General features: G+C 36.8%; 5 protein-coding genes across 7 annotated transcripts; 2 read left to right on the top strand and 3 right to left on the bottom strand.

Annotated features, from left to right (window-relative positions):
• The first annotated feature begins 92 nt into the window (after positions 1-92).
• LOC109191266 (transmembrane protein 205) lies at positions 93-2940 on the top strand. The gene is made up of 3 exons (XM_019341855.1): positions 93-419; positions 548-767; positions 2601-2940. The coding sequence occupies exons 1-3, from the start codon at positions 214-216 to the stop codon at positions 2814-2816; spliced, it is 642 nt and encodes a 213-aa protein (XP_019197400.1). The 5' UTR covers positions 93-213; the 3' UTR covers positions 2817-2940.
• Positions 2941-4148: 1208 nt separating this feature from the next.
• LOC109191259 lies at positions 4149-7436 on the bottom strand. Its single transcript, XM_019341844.1, has 4 exons — positions 6508-7436; positions 5722-6306; positions 5195-5611; positions 4149-5056 (listed from the first exon to the last, which is right to left on the bottom strand). The coding sequence occupies exons 1-4, from the start codon at positions 7120-7122 to the stop codon at positions 4475-4477; spliced, it is 2199 nt and encodes a 732-aa protein (XP_019197389.1). The 5' UTR covers positions 7123-7436; the 3' UTR covers positions 4149-4474.
• A 563-nt stretch (positions 7437-7999) lies between these two features.
• Positions 8000-12650, bottom strand: LOC109191265 (dnaJ protein ERDJ3B). The gene is made up of 10 exons (XM_019341854.1): positions 12416-12650; positions 12185-12333; positions 11936-12065; positions 10284-10398; positions 9833-9949; positions 9605-9691; positions 9104-9163; positions 8928-9005; positions 8599-8670; positions 8000-8492 (listed from the first exon to the last, which is right to left on the bottom strand). Exons 1-10 carry the CDS (start codon positions 12484-12486, stop codon positions 8334-8336), a joined length of 1038 nt encoding a protein of 345 aa, XP_019197399.1. The 5' UTR covers positions 12487-12650; the 3' UTR covers positions 8000-8333.
• A 2419-nt stretch (positions 12651-15069) lies between these two features.
• Positions 15070-20965, top strand: LOC109191261 (CTP synthase-like). Of its 3 annotated transcripts, none has more exons than XM_019341846.1 (23): positions 15070-15440; positions 15661-15740; positions 16068-16154; positions 16240-16290; positions 16385-16502; positions 16631-16687; positions 16851-16915; positions 17102-17185; positions 17262-17312; positions 17399-17461; positions 17538-17584; positions 17750-17819; positions 17903-17965; positions 18550-18639; positions 18739-18777; positions 19097-19246; positions 19456-19533; positions 19604-19689; positions 19861-19909; positions 19997-20077; positions 20163-20256; positions 20357-20449; positions 20553-20965. In XM_019341846.1, the coding sequence occupies exons 1-22, from the start codon at positions 15323-15325 to the stop codon at positions 20425-20427; spliced, it is 1692 nt and encodes a 563-aa protein (XP_019197391.1). In that variant the 5' UTR covers positions 15070-15322; the 3' UTR covers positions 20428-20449; positions 20553-20965. The 3 variants fall into 3 exon arrangements, with proteins under 3 accessions (XP_019197391.1, XP_019197393.1, XP_019197392.1); XM_019341848.1 differs by having other exon boundaries at positions 15323-15440; positions 20357-20431; XM_019341847.1 differs by having other exon boundaries at positions 15323-15440; positions 20613-20965.
• Positions 20966-21918: 953 nt separating this feature from the next.
• On the bottom strand, positions 21919-22476 carry LOC109191254. The gene has a single exon (XM_019341837.1). The coding sequence runs from the start codon at positions 22474-22476 to the stop codon at positions 21919-21921; it is 558 nt and encodes a 185-aa protein (XP_019197382.1).
• Between the last annotated feature and the right edge of the window lie 359 nt (positions 22477-22835).

Below are 22835 nucleotides of genomic sequence, written 5' to 3'. Positions count from 1 at the left end.
TCATTGCTTGACTAATATGAAAAAAAAAAAGTGTTTCTGGGCTGGAAGCTTCTAGACGCCATAGAAAACGACGCTTTGGATTCAGAACATTTTTTTTGCGCTTATGTTAGCTGCAGCGTTGAAGTGGAAGAAGTAGTTGAAGCAAAGCACTTGACTTTTCCGATTCCAACTATCAGCTTCTAGTTTTCCGGCGACTTCCTGCGCTCTGTAGAGATGGGGTGGATGTCTCGATTCTCAACAGTTCTTGCTTTCTTAGCGATCGGAGTGGTGTTTTCACCGGAAACTTTTGGATCAAAATCCGACGGTCAGTATCCTCTCAAGACCGTCACTTTTCTGAAATTAGCGCACCTGCTCTGCTTCTCCACCGCTTGGGGCGCCGCTCTGTGGGTCACCTTCATCGGCGGCATTATCATGTTCAAGTAATCCCGAATTTCCTTTTCCTTCTAATACTACGGACAATTAAGTGATTAATTAATAACTAATAAAATGCAAAATCAAAGTTGGAATTATTGCTTACGGAGTTGCGTTTTGTGTAATTTGAGCTCAGGAATCTGCCGAGGCATCAGTTTGGGAATCTGCAGAGCAAGATGTTCCCGGCGTACTTTACTTTGGTCGGAGTGTGCTGCGCGGTCTCAGTGGCGGCCTTTGGGTACATGCATCCATGGAAGACGTCCACTAGTGCTGAAAAGTATCAGATTGTCTTCATTCTGGGTGCCTTTGCTTTCAACCTCAGCAATCTTTTCGTGTTTACTCCCATGACTATCCAGGTACTAAATAAGTTTCTTGCTTAGTTCTATCATTTCTCTGCATTGCCTACATATTTGATGAGATCACTAGTTTTTTTCTTAGTGAAATGCAGTATATACATTCTTATCATTCATAATCCTTTCCTTTTACATTCACCTGGACCTTGGTTATCTTTTTGTATGAGAATATGATTGTTTACTGCTTGCTTCTCTGAGACAAGACATCATGGCTAAATACTACTAGGAAGTAATTTGAATATTCTTTGGCAAATGATCCACATGAGTGTCTAGCATTCTTGAGGCATTGTCTCTATATTCCATTTGGCTTTGGGCTGTCTGTTTAAGATTTCAAATGTAAAAAAGTGCTACATGAGATAAAACGGTTAGTATTGCCTAGTTATATTTAATTTTACTGATTACAATATCTTAATTGCATTAGGAATAATTACATACTAGTGACTACCTTGGACTTTGTTCCAGTAATGCAATTCACTATTTATAATTTGAGACACGATAGAGGCTGATGCCATCAGTGAAGACACTTCGAAATGTTTTATACTGGTAAGGATTACATTTTACAGCACGGGTTGATCCTGTCATTTCCAGTACATGGATGCGAAAGAGTGGCTTTGTTAACAGCTAGCCCTAGCTTACCCTTAGAAGAGGGCTAATACTGGTCCAGTTAGCAAGGGGACCTGTATATTTGGTATCAATGCATTATATTTAAACAAAAGAGGAAACAAATCAATAGATTATATTTATTAAATTTGTTAAATATCAAATTTAACTTCGCAATCTTTATAAGTTAAATGGAATTAATAACATCCTTTCCCACCCTCCGCCGGCTGGTTTATCAATCATTCTTCATCTCAGAGTCAGAAGAGATCAAGAAGCAAACTTGACACCACAATACAAATACTAATTTTACATATTATTGGAACTGTTCTGAGACAATTTCATCTCTGGTGTTATATTTCATCACTCTTTTTCATTTGAAAAATTATTTATTGATAAGGATTAAAGATGAAATTAGCTCTCGGTTCAATTGAGCATTTGAGCCCTTAACTAAAAAAAATTATTGAAATGCCTTAAATGGAGAAAAAGTGCAATTGGCTCATTTAGCCACTTAACAATGGGTAAGTGCTTAATTCAACCGATAGAACATTGACAGTTTGACACATAGATATATAGATTCCCTAATTAGGAGTACCTTATTCCAATTATAATTACAATCCAACTAATTCATTTTTTCAAGAACGATCTATTGGATCTCTCTTCTCTTTACATTATGCAAGTCCTTTTGGTGGAACTTTTAGATTTGTGGTCAAACCTACAACGAGAATAGTTGAAAAGCTTTTTAACTCTTGTCTTAGTGACTCTTCCCGCTTTTCTAGTTTTTGTTTTTTGTTTTTTTTTTTTTTTTGTTTTTTTTTTCTTGAGTGTTAAAAATAATCTATCATGAATTATTCATAAAATTTACTGCAAAAACCTTCCTTTTTCCTTACAACTATTTAGTTTAGATCATGTAAAAACAATTGTGGGATTTGTGGCTGCACTTGTTTAGTCTGTCTGCACTATCAAGGAGGGGCTGCAAAAAAATAATAGGGTTCTTGCATCATGTATTCCTCGGTAGCTGAATTATATATTCTTGAAATCTTGAAGATGTGAAATGCTACAAGTTCTAAAGTGCTTTTCCCGTATTTTATTGCTCAATGTATGGACAACCATTTGATGTTTTTTGGAACACTATGGCTAGAAGCTGCTCAAGTGTTTCATAGAGGGAGCAGAAATTTCTGTCAAGGCATTTATTTCATGATAATTCACTGGTTATTGCCCGTGATTTGTATTGAACAGATGATGAAGCAAAGGCATAAAATTGAGAAAGAGTCAAATATTGGAGATGAAGTTGGGTGGACCAAGAATCAGGAAGTTGCCAAGGTTAATCCAAAGCTTGCTGCCATGAACAAGAAATTCGGAATGGTTCATGGACTCTCTTCTCTTGCGAATATCGTGTCTTTTGGTTGCCTTGCCATGCACTCCTGGTATTTAGCTGGAAAAATTAATTTTTAGATTGAATTGCGGAATATGACCGCCCTCAGATGTTGTGGGCCTTATAACTATGTATTAAAATCCAGAGATAATGTGTGCCAAAAAAATAAAAATATCCTGATAATAATACGTACGTTTCGTGCCAGATAGTTGACATGTAATTTATGATGCTTAATCTGCATACATGTTGTTTTGAATGAAATGTTGTCTTCATCAGGAAAAGGAAATTTCTCCTCCATTTTAGGTGCAGTTGCGTGCAAGCTACGGGTCATCTTGACACCTTCAATATTGTTGTTTAGTTTGGCCATCATTATAGATAATCATATCATACTAATCTACCTTAGATTAGCAGTATGCATGGATTGAGCTGAATAGTCAGTCTTTTTCTGGGCTTCTTCCAACTGCTTCTCAATAATTTTTTTTAAAAAGTCATGTGTTTTGTTCCACTGTGATTTTGGGTTTATGTTTTAGAGAAGTGGTATAGGTATAGCATGTTTTTGCCATGTGAGGGTGTAGTGGCGGTCCCCAGTTGAGCAAGTATGTATGTATTGTCACATCCAAAATTTGGAAGTTTTGACAGAAAAAGAGCAGCCCGCCCAAAAGGACCTCATACTATACTGTTCAAGAATATGCAGAATCTTGGCATTATTGCATGGATGGATGGATGGAAAATGGTAATGATGATTGAATTTGGAGAAAGTTGAGAAGTCAAATGGGACGGGGAAGTGGGTCTGGGTTTGGGTTTGGGATGTGTATCGAGTCATGTACACGTAGCCAGCCAGGCAGCTGCCTTGTTGGAATGGATAGGCATGACCCATTTGTCCAGTTGAGTAAGTAATGGATCATACCGCGTTTTTTGGACTCACTAGGGGACCATTTGTCTTGTCACCAACACCCCCAAGTATGGTCAGTGCTCCCATTGCGCTTCACCTCAATATTGTTTGATTTGGAAATTGCAATTCTGTATTTTTCAATTTGTACTATTAAAATTCATAGGGTTCTCTTTATATCAATTCGGTGATAGATGGAAGAAAAAAAAAATGATTTTTCCTTTTAATTCTCAGATACTTTGTTCTTACTTTATTTTTTTTACCATATTACAATTTCTTTATTCTCATATACTTTATTTTAGTGTATGTAAACTAAAGGTACATAAAGGAATTGTTATATATATATTATATTTAACATAAGACATGGATGGTCACCAACTACCATGTTACTATATATAAAGTTGCGGTAGTATAATGACAGTTAACGTCGGCGTACAGCTGTTGCATTATTTTTTATTGATAAAAAGAGAAAACATATACTACATCTCCACATGCACAGGAGGGATGATTTGGCAGTTGGAAGTTGGAACCAACCTAAATGTGGAAAAAGCATTACATACTATCCAACAGAACCAAACAAATAGAGTAATGGTAATTTTATATGCGGTTGGAACACTTCTGGGTTCCATCCAACGTAACAGTTAATATACATAGTTGTCGGATTTCCATGAAATTGAACAAAGGCTAATTCTAGTTTACATATGACAAGAATCATCATCATGTATAATCAACCATTATATTCCCCTTCTGAAAACCAGGGAACATTTGTTGCTTCAGCAACTAAATGAATAACGAATCCTCCCTCTAATTCATCTTCCATTCCATTCCATTCAACAATCAATCAATCAATCAATGTAGTGTATTAGTGGCGGAGAATGTCCCTAATACCAACAAGCGTGCTGGGAGCATAAGCACCACAAGCAAATGCATGTGCTGGGATGCAACTAGCGTGCTGAACCGTTTCAATGACTCTTTTCCAGTTCGAATCATTCCACCAAAGTTGAACTGCCCGTTACGCATGTTACCAGACACAACAGGCCTCCGGAAAATAATACCACCATTGATCCCGTCTACTGCCACAAGCGGCCACCATACTCTTCGCCGCTGTGCTCTCTTGGCTTTCCTAATGCGGTTCAGTTCTTTCTGGATAACATTGCGGATGGATTTCATGTATGAGCTCATGTCATGGTCTCTTTGAACCGTTCCTCCAGACCCATATGCAGCACGGTCACTCAATATCTCGAGTGGGTGTGGGGAGTTTAAGAACACCGACTGAGCAGCTCGGATTTGCTTCTCTGCCTTGCTGGCATCACCCGCTGTACAGCTTAGTAGATACAGACCTGAACCCGTAGGAAGCAGGTGATGGCTTGGAGAAAACTTGTCATCTGGTTGAAGAATCAAAAATTCTCCCATTGGAGCATACAACACCTTCTGCTCACATCAAAGATACAAACATTGATCAAATACAATTCGTTCGTTTTAAGAATACTATATAACAAAAGTAAATAAACTTTCATGAGGCCAGGTAAAATAAAAGATAGATGAAGAAGGGTGTCTGGTCTGATCTACCTGGTTGTCCAGACATGGATGGTTGCGGAAGTTACTATTGACAGCTTTAAGAAATTCAGCAACATGATTGGGATAGTTGCAAGAGAAGGCTCGGGGTACAATGTCTCGATGCATTGTAATTGACTGGACATGACTCTGAGGCAGTCCAAGTTTTCTGAGGAGGCGGTCTCCTCCACACATAACTGATGGTGAACCAAAAGTTATAACGGGCAGTAAAGCGTGTGGGGGAACTTCGCCTCTTATTAGCAGCATCAGATTTAAAAGTAATGATAAACTCCCTCCAAGGGAGTGTCCAGTGAAACGAAATCTGGCACCATCACCTCTGGATGAAATGTGAGCACGCACTTCTGGCAGCATCTGTTCATACATGCCTTTTGCAGCCTCGTAAATACCTCTGTGCACAGGCACATCTAGACCCTGGAGAAATAAGACATGGTGTAAATAACCCAATTTACACAGAGGATCTTAACAAAGCAGTCAACATTACAAATATGGTGCATTTCCACTTTGTAAATCTTCATAATTACCTCAAATTCAGCAGGTTCAAAGAGAAGATTGGCTTGCCATGATGCTAGTGTCTCAGATCCCTGAATGACAAAAAATCTCGTTCCACTTTGATCATCATCACAAGCAAACCACTCACACGGGGACGAACGTGTTGAGTTCAGATCATCAGCAACAGCCTGCTTTACTTCCTCCTTTGCAGCAACCACGGATGTTACCGATTCAGTACTGGACAGTAGCGAAGCAACTTCCTCATTCATCACATCTACTACATCTTCATCTCTTCCAATGGTCCTCTTAGGCATATCTCCATTCAATGGAGACCTGGACAGAAAGCTGGTTGTGTGGGAATGCAAGTATGAAGCAGCAGAGGCAGCTATATGGTATACAGCAGATGCACTTTTTCTATTTCCACTGCTCTTATCGGATTCATTTTCTTTCAGATTCACTGCATCCCTCTCAGTTTCATTTGTTTGAGCAACTTCATTCTCTTTTCTCAGCTGGTCTTCCACCAATGCCCTTTCTTTCTCAGCTTTCAGTGCATGATGTTTCTTCTCCAATGATGAGGTGATGAAGCGTAATCGCTGGCGTCTTAAAAGATTCTCAGGCTGCCATAGAATAAGGTGTTCAGAGGTCCATTCACATCATTGCTAAAAAACAAACATTGCTAAAACATTTGATCCGTATTGTTAATCAATTGAAGCAGTGATAAAAACTACAGGTAAATGGGTAAAAAGGAAGGGTTTATGATTTAAAGATGCAGAATCTAGGTCAAATCCTAAATCCTATGATTAAACATACATACATACCTTGATCTGGGATATGGAATAAGCCAAACTTCCCAGATGAGCCATCTGAGCATATAATCTAGCCTCCGCTAGTGACACCCGTCGTAGAAGTTTGGAAAATGAATCTCTGTCGAATTCTATATTGCCGTCGTCATCATCAACAGCGCAGACATCGCAGTCACCATCATCAGCTCCAATACATGAATCGTTGTCCTCTGAAACACCAATTCTGTCTTCCGATCCGTCAGCTTTTGCTTCTTCATCTTCATCTTCATCTTCTTCTTGTTGTTCCTTGCGCAGAGATCGCACGCGGAGGATCTTCATGACCCAATTGACATTCTGCTCCTCCGCGTCTTCCTTATCGTCAACCAAAATGGGGGGGCCGTCCACCGCAACGGCGTCGAAGCGGTTTCTACTCCCGGGCCACAGAGATCTAAGCGGATGCCGGAAAGAGAAACCCCAAGGAGGAGGCGAGGGCTTGTCCACAGACAAGGCCGCCGAAGGGCGTCCAACAGCAGAGGGAGTAATATGGGATGTTGAATTATGACTCATACGGAAATCCAATCCAGCGGCGCCGACGGCGGCGATAGGCGTTGCTATTCCCGGAATCCCTGCCTTCAAGCAGAGACTATCCATCGACAACAGCTCAAGTTATAATAATAATCTGAATTTGAGCTACCTAGATTAGATTTTATAATTTGCCTCTCGATCAATTCCTTGTTGTTGTTGGGATATAAAGAGGTGAAGGTGGGCATGCAATGCGAGGAAAGCGAGGAGTTAAGGTTCACCACAATCTGTGAATTTAGGAGAGCTTCTTCTTGACTTGTACTACCAACAATGCTCCAGAGGAATACCTAGCTGGCGCTGCAAAATGTAGAGGACAGGTTTCTTCTCCAGAGTTTTAAAGCAAACAGGTCACCAACCGCCCCTCTCTCTCTTCCCCAACTTGTTTAAACGATATTTTCGACTATAATACCTTTTTGAATCAGAAACGTCAAAGACGCCGTATAATTCCGAATACAAATCTTTTACTCCTACTAAAAGTCTTTGGGGGTGGTGTTTCGCACATAAATATTAGCAGATTTTACTAGATGATGATAGAATTAGCTGTAAAATAACTTTTTAAATAGGTTTTAAAAAAATTAAATAAATATTTATATTGACGGTTTCCAGTTTAACTAAGTCAAATAGGTGATTAAATAAATTAAAATTAATTATTAATTAAGTACCAAACATGGTGTTTTAACTTTAGGAGCTAAAATATTGCAGCGTTTATTTCGTGTGTAAACTGTAAAGGAAGCGCGTGACGTAGGGCATGCAAATATGGATATGGAGTTGGAGAGACAGGCGCGAATAAGATTGCCACGTCATTGTACGCGGGCCAACTAAAAAAGGAAACGTGACGTATTCATAAAGCACCAGCATTCCCAAAATCTAACTCGTGTGAGATTCTGTCAATTTTGCAGGCACACGTCCCTCTCTGTTGTGCCACCAAGTTTGATCTTATACGGAATAAAATAAACTAATGCTAGAAAAATATACAAATTCCTGGAATTCTACATTAATGATTCTTTTAGTACAAATATAGTATCAAGAATCCATCATAGCACTTGAGCTGCGCTGCTAAGCAGCCCGTCTCTATCCTGAGTCCTCACAAATTACTAATGGTAAAAAAAAACAAAAAAAAAAAAGAGGAAAATATATGCCCTTATAGCCGTGAAAATTGCTGGACTGCTAGTAAAAATGGAATTCAGACCAATTATGCTACTCCCTAAAAAGAGGTTGGTTCATTGAACATCTCGTATGAAACTCATTGTAGCAAAAGACGATAGACAAAAAACAGCAGCCTATCCAAGAACTTCCTTGATCTTGGTCTTCTGCTCCGCCGTCAATGATGTGGGGAAGAGAACCTCAAATGTCACGTATAGATCACCCTTCTTGTTACTAAAATGATGTGGCATGCCTTCACCCTTGAACTTCTTCACTTCCTTTGGCTTGGTGATCCCCTGAACACAACAAACACATTGTTATCATCATTTACTATTTCATCATATTTGCAAGTACAAGTACACAACTACCCTGCCACTCAATTTTTCAAACTGAATATCTAACCTTGGACCCGATGTCCACAAGATGATCATCAAGGTGTTTAATGGTCTTTTCAAACCCAACAAGCGCTTGCACCTGGATAAAAATCACAACAGGGTGGGAGGGAGGGAGGAATCAGTTCCACAAGTAAATTTAATATGAAAAGCAGCAGCATTACACACACACACAGAGGTTTATATTCAAAACTAATTTGCATAGTTGACAAAATCTACATAGCATCATGTTGGAAGAACTAGAATAAAAAAGACTAAATACTCTCTTGGACATGATGAATTTTAGGAAAAAAAATATAGCTTCTAATATAACACAAAGAAAGAGGACATGAAGAATACCAGAGTGATTGTGACAGTAGTGTGAAGGTCATTGCCTTCTCTCTTGAATTGATCATGTGGAGCTGTACGAATGCGAAACTGTATCCCCAAAAGAGAAAAACAAAGAAAGAAATTATAGCCAGCACATATATGCGATAATGTGATACCATTTTATGAACTATGGATAACAATCTAACCTTTAGATCTCCGGGTTCACCATCTACTTTAGGCTCACCATCTTCATAAAAGACCACTTCCTGTCAACAACAAGCATGCATATTATTTATGGTATACAGTAAACTGAAATACCCATCTATTAGATAGATAAATAGAGAGAGAGAGAGAGAGAGAGGGAAAAAAAAAAAAAGGCAATCAAAATGTGATTTCCAGTTGCTGCCATGTAAAATGTACTATGAGATCATAGTCATGCTTTCGCACAAGTACAAAAGTATAGAAGGTCCAAGATATCATATAGATTATGCAGTCAAGATTGCATGGTGCACCATTTGCTAATTGCTTACTTTTATCCAAATTATTTTGCAGTCCCAGTATTATCATCCACTGCCCAACAAGAGAAAAGGGAAAAATATAGCCACTAAACACCAAAATCAGGTGTTATGAACTTATGCCAGAAATGTGTGTATAATAAATGTAAAGATCAATCATGTATTTCATAGCAAACTAGAAGATTTGCTTACTTGCCCATCTTGCATCCCTTTTTCAATATCCACAGTAATGTAATAGCCTTCCCTTTCAAACTTCACATTAGGGCATTGATCACAGACCTGGAAGAGCACAACATAAAATCTAGAATCAGTTCAAGAGAACATATATGCCTAGTATCGGTACCTGTATATGCTATGTCATCATCCAGAGAATACAATTACTCAGCTTGGTTAATGATCTCAATGAATTTGAAACAGTACCTGTTCTGTCATCTGCTGAAACATCCCTGGACCAATTTGCCTGTGGTAAACCTCATTGCGGCAGTTACATCGCCTCTTACCAGGAGCTGGCTTTAAAATATTCTTCTCCCTCCAAACCTGTTGGATTCAAGGAAAACATATATAATGTTTCAAATGCAGAAAGTGATCTGCACTTAAATGTTAAACAGAAGACTGTAGGCCAAAGATGAAAGATCCTCTAGATGAAAGTTAGCCTGTAATTGTAAATGAATTCTCTTACAGTAAATATAAGAGTAAAAAGAAGAATTATATCCATTAAAGTAGAGACAAATTTTCCAAATGTAAAGATTTTTCATATAAATGACATTAATACACCGTGCACATAGAATCATCCATTATGAAAAGCAGCATAGAGGAATCAAGTATTATATGGTATATTGGTATAAATATAGATATTAGTCAAAATGCATACCTTCATTGAACCACCCATGTATAAATCTTCGAGTGATGCGTCCAAATCAATAATTACATCATCACCTTTTGCAATCTTCTCTTCTTCTTCTTCATTTGGACCTCCCCCAAAAAACCTATAAGAATTCTAATTTTATGAGCAAAGACAGACCATCAAAGCAAACAGTTGAGGTGAAGAAACTTAAAGAGCTTAACAATAAGTTAGAATTTAATATAAAATAAAAATAATCTTAATTGCAATTACTAGAAAGCATGCAGCTCATGTTGGCCAAGGTTGAGCTTCTCAAAATAAAACCTATTTTTCAAGAGGCATCAATTTAGGAGCTTCTTGACAAAGAAGTCTTTCCCTCCTACCTTATCCTTAAAAGCTCTTTTCATATATTAAGTGTTTAGCCTAGCTTCTACTTTTAAGGGTAGATAGGCCCCAAAATAAGTTGGACGAAACAAGTGCATAATCTCATAGATGAATGCCATTAAGCAGAAATATATGTACTTTTAAGGCTTCTTTTATGTATTAAGAATTATTATAAATCTTTCAAGTCTCAACATATAATTAAAGATTCTTAGTAACAATTTGGAAATATGATAGCTTGAACCAATTGTGGAGCCACAATGCTATCAAGTATTGATGCCTACCCTCAAATTTACAAATTTATATTTTATACCCCATAAAATTATTGTAAATATGCAAATTTAGGTTCCCGTGATCATGCTCCCCCTCAAATTTAAAAGAATGGGGAGAATTTTAAAAATTAAATTTAAAAAGACAACATAAGAAATTACTATTCCTATCATACTTTCATATCTAATAACAATAAGAATGTAATTAATCCCGAGATGCAAATATGCAATTATAGCAAGTAACTAGATGTAAAAACAGTTCATTCCAATGCCCAGGAAGATGTATATTTTTGGAGTTATTTAGTTTTTCAACGAATTCTAGTTTAAATTTGATTTAGTATGATTCCTAAAAAGCAATCTAAATCCTAAATAATAAATACCAATTCAATTTTGATGGCCTGAAATAGAGGTCGGAAAAAATCTTTTAAGTACTTATTTTACCTTAAGCTATATTGATTGATTGTTGAAAGCACAAAAAAAAAATCACAACTTTAGAAGAACATTGTAAACTTTATATGATGCATTAGTTTTTTAATAATTCATAAGGTGTTGACCCCATGTCTCTACCCCTAGCTTGACCATGTATATGATACATATATCAAGTTTTCATAGAGGTGTGTTAATCATTTCAAACGTAGGAGAGAAGCACATGGAACTTCATGGAAATAAGAATAAGAAAATACCAAAAACAACAGTTGAAGAGAACTTATTGCTGAGAAGTAAAAGGAAGAACAATCAAGCTTGGTGGGACAGCTCAATGTTGCATCATTAATATCTTACTAACACGGAAAGACAATAAGCATCAACTTAAACAACATCATTGCTATGTTATCTTAAATGAATCCACTATAAATATATAGGTCTGTAAAGTCATGTCATAAATATATAGGTCTACAAAGTACAGTTCATGTCCTTAGACTGTACATCAAGGAATACAACATGATCAAATGGCTTAACAATGAGAATACAAAAATATGCATTCACTGAAAATAAAATCAAGAGCCAAACTAATAAAGAAGTGGGTTAACTTACGAGCTAAATATGTCTTGGATGTTCATTCCGGCACCTCTGCCTCCTCCACTTGCAGCATGCTGTTTAAGACCCTCTTCACCATACCTATCGTAAATATTCCTCTTCTCACCGTCGGATAGGACTTCATAAGCTGATAATAAAAGACACTAATTAACTAGCAGTTCAAACGATTGTGACAATCGCCAAATGCCAATAATTACATAGACAAAACTCAAAATTACGCAAATTAATAATTCAGAGCTTGTGTACCATTATTTATTTCAGCAAATTTCTTATTAGCTTCCTCATTTCCTGGATTCTTATCCGGGTGATACTTCAGTGCCAGTTTCCTATACGCGCGTTTGATCTGGTCCTCCGAAGCACCTTTCGGAACTTGCAGAATGTCGTAATAACTCTTACTGGAAAATCAATAAAATTACTACTCACCAAAACTACAGAATACGCAACACAGTGATGCGTAGGAAGGAGCAAAATACTTACGCTGCAATGGCAATTAGCGAGTACGATAAACACAATAACAAGACCAGCAATTTTGATCCTCGATGCGCCATATCTGTTTGGCACACAGATCAAATCCGAATATCTGCACAACAAAATCTATGCTCTCAAATTGGATCTGTAACAAATCTATAATGAGCGCCAATGGCGATAGATTCGTAACACTTTGGTTTAACTGCTGTTCTTACACGCCGATTAATGTACTACGGAGCCCGGGGGAGTATACTTGGCTGGGCGGACGTTGGACGTCAACGACGGGCTTCACTTTTTGCAACGTGGTCTTGCGCAAAACTGACCAATCAGAGATCATTTTAACATGTTTCCACCAATAAAAACTCGCCGCGTGGCTCTTAGGCTTCTTCCGTTTCCGTGGAGATTGTGGGGCCAATCACTTTGACTGGGCCCAAGCCTCAAGTTTTTCTTCTCTGACGTATTGACCTGCTCGGGCCATTGACAAAATATAGCATGGTCCGGCCCAATTTCAGTTGATTGTTGGGTCATCTTTTTATTCCTTTCTCATACTTAGCCCAATTTATGTATATGTAAGGCAAATTATGCTATGCATCCGTGTAGTATACACGGATGCAAAAACTGCATCGTTTTTCTTTTTTAAAAAATATAATTTTTTATTGTCGTTATTTACACAAATATATGTTCATAATTTTATAATTTTACATTATGAATGTATAGTTATGAAGTTATGGATGTGTATTTATGTAATTCTAGATGTATAGTTATGAAGTTATGAATGTGTAATTATACATGCAATTCTAAATGTATAATTATGAAGTTATGGACGTGTAGTTATGCATGCAATTATGAATGTATAGTAGTTATGAAGTTATGAATGTGTAGTTATGCAATTCTGAATATATAGTTATGGATGTGTAGTTATGCAATTTTGTATGTATAGTTATGAAGTTATAGATATGTAGTTACGTAATTCTGAATGTATAGTTATGAAGTTAATGGATGTGTAGTTATGTAATTCTGAATGTATAGTTATGGAGTTAATGGATGTGTAGTTATGCAATTCTGAGTGTATAGTTATGAAATTAATGGATGTGTAATTATGCAATTTTGAATGTATAGTCATGAAGTTAAGCAATTCTGAATGTATAGTTATGAAGTTATGGATGTATAGTTCAAATTATGCACAACATAACGCCGTTAACGACAATCAAAACTGAATTTTTGTTTTTAAGTTAAACGTCAAAACGACGTCGTTTTTGCAACCGTGTGCACCATATATGATGCACACAGTTGCACAATATAACTACTTGTATATGTATCCGTTCTATCATGGACCATGCTCACTAAGACATTGACTCCGATTATATAATTGCAGTTAACATATTATCTATAAACAATTAACTTATTATGTAACGAATTGCTTTGGTAAATGAAAATTTTGAAAGAAATTATATTAACGAACCGATAATTTTGACAGAAATGTATAGCACAAATCACAAGCCATTCAAAAATAAATGTCCAAAATCACAAAGGTTATATGCTGCCCCGTTGTCAAAATTTGTACCAACCACCTCGTATTGCTTTATGCGTACGACACCTCGTATTGCTTTCTGCTTACGAATGCGAATGAATTTCCATTTTCGGGGAAGTTGCCAATGTTCGTGCGTTGCGTTGCACACGAAGACCCTTAAAAGCAATGATGCAGTGCCATGACAGAATTTCTTTTTTCTTAATTAATTGACACCTTTAATGATACCACTGGTTTGGTTTCTCATTCTTATATTCTGCATGCCTTGGTTTCTCGATGATGCTCTTACCCCACCATTTATAGTATACACTTCCACTAATGTGCTCAGAGAATTTTCTAAATGATAATATATTTTGATCAATCACTTTCATTCTAAGAATACTTTTATATTGTTTGTGTAGGAACTATTACCGGCTACATTTTATAAGAGTCAACGCTAAGTTTGTATTATTATTCATCAATTTGTATAATTATTTTATTCAAGTATTAGTTAAATTTCAAACTTCATGATTAAAATTTTGCTGTTTTCCATTGATTAATAAGGTGACAATTTAATCATGCATGTAACAGAACGGTATAGCTCGATTTGGCACCAAAATAATAATTGTGGATGAAAATTTATAGTAATTAAACATGTAGACCAAATATGTTATTTGTTAATATTCATGAAATCAAAATTCGTACTTACACAATTTTAAATATTCATAAAATAATATATGAGTTTGCATGTACACATTATATTATTCTAATGTGGTAGATACGTTATGAGCGTCATCTTAGTTGAATTAGCAACTATATTAACACGCGCCATGTTAGTTGAATTATCAACTATATTAACACGATTAGTCGTTGTTGTACCACACATTACGTTTTATAGTATTGAGTTTGAAAATAAACTCAAATTAAAACTTGTTTTAATGTTGTAATTTTTTTTCACAAAATAGACCTATAACTTATTGATAGTCAGCTTAATACTCCGTATATAAACTATACAATTTAAAATAATTACCAAAGAAATGAGTAATCATATTATATTAGTAATAATGTGTCCATAAAAATTAGACAAAAGATGAAGAAAGAAAAAAGAGTAAAAATCCGAATTACGTAATCTTGTATATAAGGGAAAGTGGGAAACCCTCACGGCGTACGGGCGGAGAAGAGACCCATCAGGCCGTCGTATATAAATGAAAAACAGGGACAGCGACTGCAGAGCGTTTGACAATTAGACTTGGGTTCTTCAACCGTCCACAGTTCAAAGACTCGTCGAACCTTTATAATAAACCTTCCTGCCCAGACATTAACGCGGGTGGTTGGTCGGCGGCACAATCACAGCAAACCGATAACTCAACTGCGATACCCTAAGCCCAAAAACACCCAAGCAAGGAAGAATGAAGTACGTTTTGGTGACCGGAGGAGTGGTGAGTGGCCTCGGCAAGGGTGTCACTGCCAGCAGTATCGGTGTTGTTCTCAAAGCCTGCGGCCTTCGCGTTACCTCCATCAAAATTGGTTCTTTTCTGCACTTTTCATTTCGAAAACCAACATTTCTCTTTCTCTCCCTCCTAATTTTGTTTCAATGGTCCTGATTATACCACTTGCTCTCCATCATTTTGACGGTGGAGGTGGTTAGAAATGCTTGGTCTTTATAAAAATCATTTTCAATTGCTCTGTGTGTATTGTTTAGTTGTATGGTTTATTGAATTTTTGGTGATGGGTTTTCACTGTGCAGATCCATATTTGAACACTGATGCCGGTACAATGTCTCCTTTCGAGCATGGGGAAGTTTTTGTGCTTGACGATGGTGGAGAGGTTTCCTTTTATTTTTTCTGTTTGTTTAGAACTTGGTTTAAGAATATAAATTTATTTCATGGCATCCTCTTTTTGGATAATTGGATTGCACAAGTCGGTGACTTTTACTCTTTGATTGACGCTTCTATGATAAATTATCTGACACTTTGTTATCGACCAGTGGTAAATTTCATACATGCAGGAGGTTCTGTTCTAGTTTAACACTGTTGGTCTTTGCATGTCTGTATATACAGATATATGCAGTTTCACCAATAATACTAATATGTTTTTCTCGCAATCTTTAATGGGATTGGCTTCACTGCATGATGAACTCCAATTTTTTGACAGGTTGATCTAGATTTGGGCAATTATGAACGGTTTTTAGATGTCACACTTACGAGGGACAACAATATTACAACAGGAAAGATATATCAGGTGCTAATTTTACTGTTGTGTCATGTTACTCTGGTGATGGTGGGCTTTCAGCGAGTGCTTATTCTTGTTTTCTGTTTTCTCGTAGTCTGTGCTTGAGAAGGAACGGAGAGGTGACTATCTTGGAAAAACTGTTCAGGTGATGTCATGTGCCTTTTTTGGCCTGGCAACTAAGATCATCAACAAAGTGAGGCCTGATCACGCAGTGTATTGCTTGTCTATTTGAATTTCAGGTTGTCCCACACATTACTGATGCCATTAAGAATTGGATTGAATCAGTATCTCAAATTCCAGTTGATGGAAAGGAGGGCCCTGCTGATGTTTGTGTGATAGAATTAGGAGGAACTGTAGGTGAGAAATGGAGAGATATCTTAAATTCTAAAAGCCTTGAACTTTGTTCCCATTCTTCTATTTTTCTTAAATTAAATTTATGAATACATATCTCCCACAGAGAATTTGCTAAAGTCAATTTTCCTCAGGTGATATTGAATCAATGCCCTTCATTGAGGCCTTAAGGCAATTATTTTTTACAGTTGGTAAGTTGGAATTATTTTAGCTATAAAGACAAGTAGATCTGCATACTTCGCTATTTTTATTTTATAGGTCAATGGTGGAAACACATCTATTGGAGTTATTGTTGGCATTATTTAGTTTGCTGGTTATTATCTGATAATGCAGCTTTTACTTCTTTCTTCTCAGGACAAGACAATTTCTGTCTAATTCATGTCAGTCTCATACCTGTATTGGGTGTTGTGGGTGAACAGGTAATTCATTATGCTTGCTATACCTAAAGTGAGTTTATGTTTACATTCTGAAAGCTTTACCGGGTACACATGAATTTTCTACCCAGTGCTCATTTATGAGATTATGGTGCCTAGTCAGTTCAATGTAATTTGCTTTTAGGATTCTCTTTTTTCACCCTTAATATGTATTTCTGTGCACATCTGCAGAAAACAAAGCCTACACAACATAGTGTGCGGGAACTGAGAGCATTAGGCTTGACTCCCCACTTCTTAGCATGTCGCTCAGCACAGGTATGCACTTCTTATATCCACTGCCTCTATGCATCTCAGCATTCTGCTGATATTATTGTTCTATGATGTGTTGCAGCCTTTGCTGGAAAATACAAAGCAAAAACTTTCACAGTTTTGCCATGTCCCAGTAAGTTTCAAATTAATAGGCTTGACTTTTCAACCTTGTGTATAAGATCTCAATTTACTTCTATGTGATCACTTACATTTTCCTAGGTTAGCAACATTCTCAATATCCATGATGTTCCAAATATTTGGCATATTCCTCTTTTGCTTCGGGTGAGTTTTCTAAATCACACTGTTTCCTTTTTCACTAAAATTACCATTGCTTATGACCATCAAAATTTTGTTGCAGAACCAAAATGCTCATAATGCCATTCTGAAGCAACTGGACTTAGTGAAGTAAGCTTACATATGACAATTTCCTGAATGCCAGGGCTCCCCACCCCCTCTCTCAATGTTTCACTGCATGATTATAAAATTAAATATATATGTTAAACCTATTTCAATGTTTTTAAGTAGGTAAATATCAAATATGTCATTGTTACTGTGTGGGTTATGTTTCAGTGATGCTACACAACCTGACTTACAGGAGTGGACCAGGAGGGCTGAGACTTTTGATAATCTCACTAATTCTGTCAGTGGATATGGCCAATATGTATATACTTCTAAAATATATCTGTTCATTGCATTTGAGTGAAGGGTTTATGCTTTTTGCAGGTAAGAATTGCAATGGTTGGGAAGTATGTTGGACTGACAGATTCCTACTTATCTGTAGTGAAGGTAAGATTGTTCAAGCTGTGATGAACTAGTGAACACATTCTGTTAGCTACAGTGTATTTGGGTTTATTTGAGACTACAATGACCATGCAGCTTGCTTAGCTTAGCCAATATAAACACAATGCATATAACCTGGAAAAAATGACTTTTCAAATACAGATAGCTTGTGCTGGAATGCATGTTACCTTCCATAGTTTAATAGGCATGTGGTTTTCCAAGTTAAGGCTACTCTAAATTTAATAGGAAAACCATGATGTGTATTTTTAACTCCTTACTTCCCCTCTTTTTTTCCAACATATAAATCTAAATAATTACTACTTATAGATGCCAATAAAACATAACATATTTAGCCTCACAGAAATGGCTATGAAATACAGGTAGGTGAAGTTGCATGACTTTTACATTCGTTGGTTTGTAGCTATAATAACTCTTGACTTTAAGGCTTAGTTGAGTTGACTGACACTATCAATGCCTGTACTATCAAATTCAGGCCAAAAGGATTTTTCGTTCAAGTGATTTGAGCTGTGATTCTAAATTGTTGCTTATGTTATTTTTATTTTCTTCAATTCCTAATTGCAACTCTTTAGGCTCTCCTTCATGCCTGCATTTCATGTTCAATGAAACCATCAATTGATTGGATTGCAGCTTCAGATCTTGAGGATGAAAGTGCCAGATTGGTACACAGCTTTTATTTTATTTGATTTTATTTTATTTTTTTAGTGTCTGTGTGCTTTGACATGAAGTATTTAATTATTTATTCTTTTAAATATTTCCAGACCCCAGAAGCTCATGCAGCTGCTTGGAAGACTTTGAGGGTAAAGTTTTATTCTTGTCTAGTGCTATGAAACAAGTTTCTTTGGTTAATATCAATATGCTAATTTCTAAGGAAGAAACTTCACTTGAGGTGAGCATGAGGAATGGGATGAGATGAGGAAATGAGATACTTAAAAGTGGAATGGATTTTTTACTATTATTCTTGGTCTTGGTATATGTTGGGATGAAACTCCAGAATAGAATTTAAATTATTTAAAAATTCCCAAATGCTCTCTTGATAGAAATTATCTTGAAAAACATGCAAATAAAAATAATTCTATGATCCAAATTTTTTATTGAAAATGAAACCTATACTTTCAGGAGGCATCATGCATCTTGGTTCCAGGTGGATTTGGTGATCGTGGCGTCAGTGGGATGATATTGGCTGCAAAATATGCAAGAGAGAATAGTGTTCCATATCTTGGGATATGTTTAGGAATGCAGATTTCTGTAATTGAATTTGCTAGATCTGTAAGTTAATTCTTTTGAATGCTTGCTGATCATTCATGCTATGCCTTTGTCCTCTTTTTTGTGCACACATTTCCCTTTCGTCATTTAAGAACATAGTTTTCATGCTAACATGGTTAATGAACTTTACTAAACTTTGTCATGTAAAATAGGATGTGTGCAGCATTTATTTTCTTTTATCTTATATGGCTTGTGTCAATTGAGTGTTTCAGGTTTTGGATTTGGAAAAGGCAAATAGTACAGAATTTGATGAAGACACGCCCGACCCTGTTGTAATTTTTATGCCAGAGGTAATATTTCATTGTAGTGCTTTATGGTTTGCCATATTTTTTGTGATGCATCTTTCATATGCATTCGCAGGGATCAAAGACACATATGGGCAGCACAATGAGGCTGGGTTCTCGGAAGACATTGTTCCGGTCTCCTGATTGCATCACTGCAAAGCTGTATGACATTAGATGCATTATTTCCTTCTAGTCTTGAAATTCATGAACAACAAAGACACATTGGCACATTGACACGTAGACATGAAATGTCTTGATTTACGCACAAAGTAGAGCTTGATGTTTGCATTCTAGTATTGTTATCCTCCAAATAATACTCTCATCTTTCTTAAGGTACAAGAATTCACAGTATGTGGATGAGAGGCATCGGCATAGATATGAGGTAAAGTATAGAAATTGAGTTAATGGAGTGAAATTCGTTTTGTGACTCTTACCAGGTTATTGCGCCTATTTTGATTTAATGGTTCAGGTTAATCCTGAGATGGTTGGTGCTTTAGAACAAGCTGGCTTGAAATTTGTTGGAACGGATGAAAGTGGAAAGCGAATGGAGGTTAGTTATCTAGACTTTGGTTTGGATTTACTTACTAGTATCAGCTATCCTTGACTTCTTTTCGTATCTCCTATTTGTCTTGCAGATTTTGGAACTTCCAAATCACCCATTTTATGTATGTGTCCAGTTTCATCCAGAATTCAAGTCACGGCCTGGGAGGCCCTCAGCTCCATTTTTGGGTATAATAATATAATTAATTTCTTCTTATCTATAACTAGAATATTCATTCAGGTTTTGCACGAATACATTTTTGTTAACACTTTGTGGATTGCCTTATAGGTTTTATCTTGGCTGCGATAGGGAAATTAGATGCACACTTCAAGAAGGGTCTTCAGAATGGAACGCTATAGCAACGTCATTATTCAGTACTAGGTGCATTTATTGTTCGAGACTGGCATAAAAAAGAATGTGATGGAAGTCCGTCCATTCTTTATAGGCCTGCCTTAATTGAAATTGATTTCATTTGATCGTGCAGGGAAATCCTGTTATGTGCGGTTTGATACACTCAAGACAAATGTAAATTTTCTTTTAGGAGGCTTGTTGAAGAAAGGGAAAACGTGGAAATTTTGGCTCGCTGCTGTTAACAAAGATGCATACCGATACAAGCTGCTTCATGTTGGTTGGGCTTTCAGGGTGCTGCTTCTGATGGTTGTTTCTGGCGAAAGCAGAAAACATTATATATAATTATATATGTTTTGTATTACAGATTTAGAGTGTACGTTGCCCATTTGGTTTCCTTCAAAATTCAAATTCGTCTGTGTTTCAAGCGAGTGATATGTAGGATTGTTTGGCTGATATTAGAGATGGCAAAGTTAGATAGAAAATTTTCATGATATGCAATTTTGAGTTGCTCTATAATATATGGAAGACATGGCTTTAAATGTCGAATGGTCAACATTTTTTTCCCTTTTTCAAAAAAGAAATGACGAATTGTCAAGTGTCCCATGTTTTTGTTTCAGTCGCATGCTTATTTGCTTTTCGTTATAATTCTGTAGAGTTAATTGCAGGGTTGATTGACACATCTATTAATTTTTAGGAAAAAAATGTCAAATAAGCTCTTGAAGTTAATTAAATTTTTAAATATTACAAAATTATAATTAGACCCATAGTTAATAACTTGCTATTGAGGTCACTAAAATTCTGTTGACCTAACATACTTCGACCACATTTCAATTAACTCCGGCACTGACAATTCTCATTGGCCGCCTTCTCTAGTGCAAGAAAGTGACCCGTGGTCGCCTTCTCACACCGAAAAAGGTGAGAATTGAGAAGGCGACCAAAATAGTTGCCTTCTCCAACATGTGACCTTTTGGTTACTTCTCCATGTTTTTCTTCAAATTTTGACGAAGTTAATAAGAAATTCATCAGAGTTAATTGGAATGTCGTCAGAGTGGGTTAGAATGTTGTTGGAATTTTAGTAATTTGTGGTCACCTTCTCACACCGGAGAAGGCAACCCAGTGGTCACCTTCTCCAGCATGTGACCTTTTGGTCACTTTTCCATGTTTTTCTTCAAATGTTTACTAAATGATTATGTTTAATTAAAAGATTAAATTTGAAAATTAAAAATTAAAAACGAAAATTGATAAATGTTAAAAAATTAAGAAATTATTTATGGACAAATTAAAAGTCAAGAATAAATGGATCATTCCCGTAATGATCTAATTTTGTAGAATTGAACACTCTCATAGAGTAGATGAAAATACTTTTATTATGAGTATGTATGTAATACAGAAATAGGAATCGGAATCTCAGTTGTATCTACAAACAGTGCCGCAATATAATGCCTCTTGTACAATAAAAGAATGAATGTTGTATTGTAGTGACGATAAATGGGATGGGATCAATTGGCTCCTCCGGCAAGCATTTCATTATAGCGTAGATATGATATCTGTCTTTGCAGCTTAATTTGCTCGTAGAACTTAGCTATGAACTGCTCCGCCTTGGTATCAATTTCTTCGCCGCCGTCGTCATCGTCGCAGCACTGATGATCATCATCCGCATTATTATCGTATTCATCAGAGAACGCGATTTGATCATCGGCATCAGCGTTGCTACGGCCGTCAAAATCGAAATCGAAATCGAAATCGACAGGAGGGTTTATGCAGGGGATGTGAGGCATCCTGAATCGCAAGGAAGCAGGGCGGTGCATCTTGACGTGGATGATAGGGGTGTCGTCAAACGAGAACTGGCGCTCGCCGTAATGTAGGGCGCAGGGATCACGGCGGCGGTGCACGTAGGCGGCGCCGGAGTGACGATGATCGTGGAGGCTCTTAACGCACTTGGGAAGATCCTTGAACATCAACAGCCTGTTCTTAAACACTCCCCCCTTTCTCGCCCATAGCAATGCTACACGAACCAGGTTCCATGCTTTCATCATCTTCATCTGCGCTCTCCCCATTCTCTGATCTTTTTGTTTGTTTGCTCAATACCTAATATACACTAAAAGTTATCAGGCTTTTGGTAGATTGCTTTTCAGTTATTTCCCTTTTTGTAGACAATTGAAGAGCTGTAGAAGATGGTGATATACTTGGCGAAGGAGGAGAGGCTATCAAGCCATATATATATGTACACCTAACATCTTATAAATAAAGTTATATGAATAAAAAATACAAGTAACGCGGAATGTATGAAAATTGAAACATAACAGGCAGCGCAGCAAAGTCCAAACAAATAAAAACAGGTTGTTAAGAGGAAGTAGAGTGCTTGAAACACTTGAGGAAACTCGTGTCTCACACGCTTCCACGCGGAGGAAGCAAC

Source organism: Ipomoea nil, unplaced genomic scaffold, assembly GCF_001879475.1.
Source record: "Ipomoea nil cultivar Tokyo-kokei standard unplaced genomic scaffold, Asagao_1.1 scaffold1619, whole genome shotgun sequence".
NCBI lineage: Eukaryota > Viridiplantae > Streptophyta > Magnoliopsida > Solanales > Convolvulaceae > Ipomoea > Ipomoea nil.
Note: the sequence above shows the minus strand (reverse complement) of the source record. Positions and strands in the feature narration are given on the sequence as shown.

Coding starts and splice junctions, on each gene's coding strand:
- LOC109191266 (XM_019341855.1), top strand. CDS start 214: ATGGGGTGGATGTCTCGATTCTCAACAGTTCTTGCTTTCTTAGCGATC. Junction 420..547: donor GGCGGCATTATCATGTTCAA/GTAATCCCGAAT, acceptor ATTTGAGCTCAG/GAATCTGCCGAGGCATCAGT. Junction 768..2,600: donor TTACTCCCATGACTATCCAG/GTACTAAATAAG, acceptor TGTATTGAACAG/ATGATGAAGCAAAGGCATAA.
- LOC109191259 (XM_019341844.1), bottom strand. CDS start 7,122: ATGGATAGTCTCTGCTTGAAGGCAGGGATTCCGGGAATAGCAACGCCT. Junction 6,307..6,507: donor ATTCCATATCCCAGATCAAG/GTATGTATGTAT, acceptor ATTCTATGGCAG/CCTGAGAATCTTTTAAGACG. Junction 5,057..5,194: donor ATCCATGTCTGGACAACCAG/GTAGATCAGACC, acceptor TGATGTGAGCAG/AAGGTGTTGTATGCTCCAAT.
- LOC109191265 (XM_019341854.1), bottom strand. CDS start 12,486: ATGGCGCATCGAGGATCAAAATTGCTGGTCTTGTTATTGTGTTTATCG. Junction 9,692..9,832: donor TTCAGCAGATGACAGAACAG/GTACTGTTTCAA, acceptor GTGCTCTTCCAG/GTCTGTGATCAATGCCCTAA. Junction 9,164..9,604: donor AAGGGATGCAAGATGGGCAA/GTAAGCAAATCT, acceptor TGTTGTTGACAG/GAAGTGGTCTTTTATGAAGA.
- LOC109191261 (XM_019341846.1), top strand. CDS start 15,323: ATGAAGTACGTTTTGGTGACCGGAGGAGTGGTGAGTGGCCTCGGCAAG. Junction 15,741..16,067: donor TGCTTGACGATGGTGGAGAG/GTTTCCTTTTAT, acceptor ATTTTTTGACAG/GTTGATCTAGATTTGGGCAA. Junction 17,462..17,537: donor ATATTCCTCTTTTGCTTCGG/GTGAGTTTTCTA, acceptor ATTTTGTTGCAG/AACCAAAATGCTCATAATGC.
- LOC109191254 (XM_019341837.1), bottom strand. CDS start 22,476: ATGGGGAGAGCGCAGATGAAGATGATGAAAGCATGGAACCTGGTTCGT.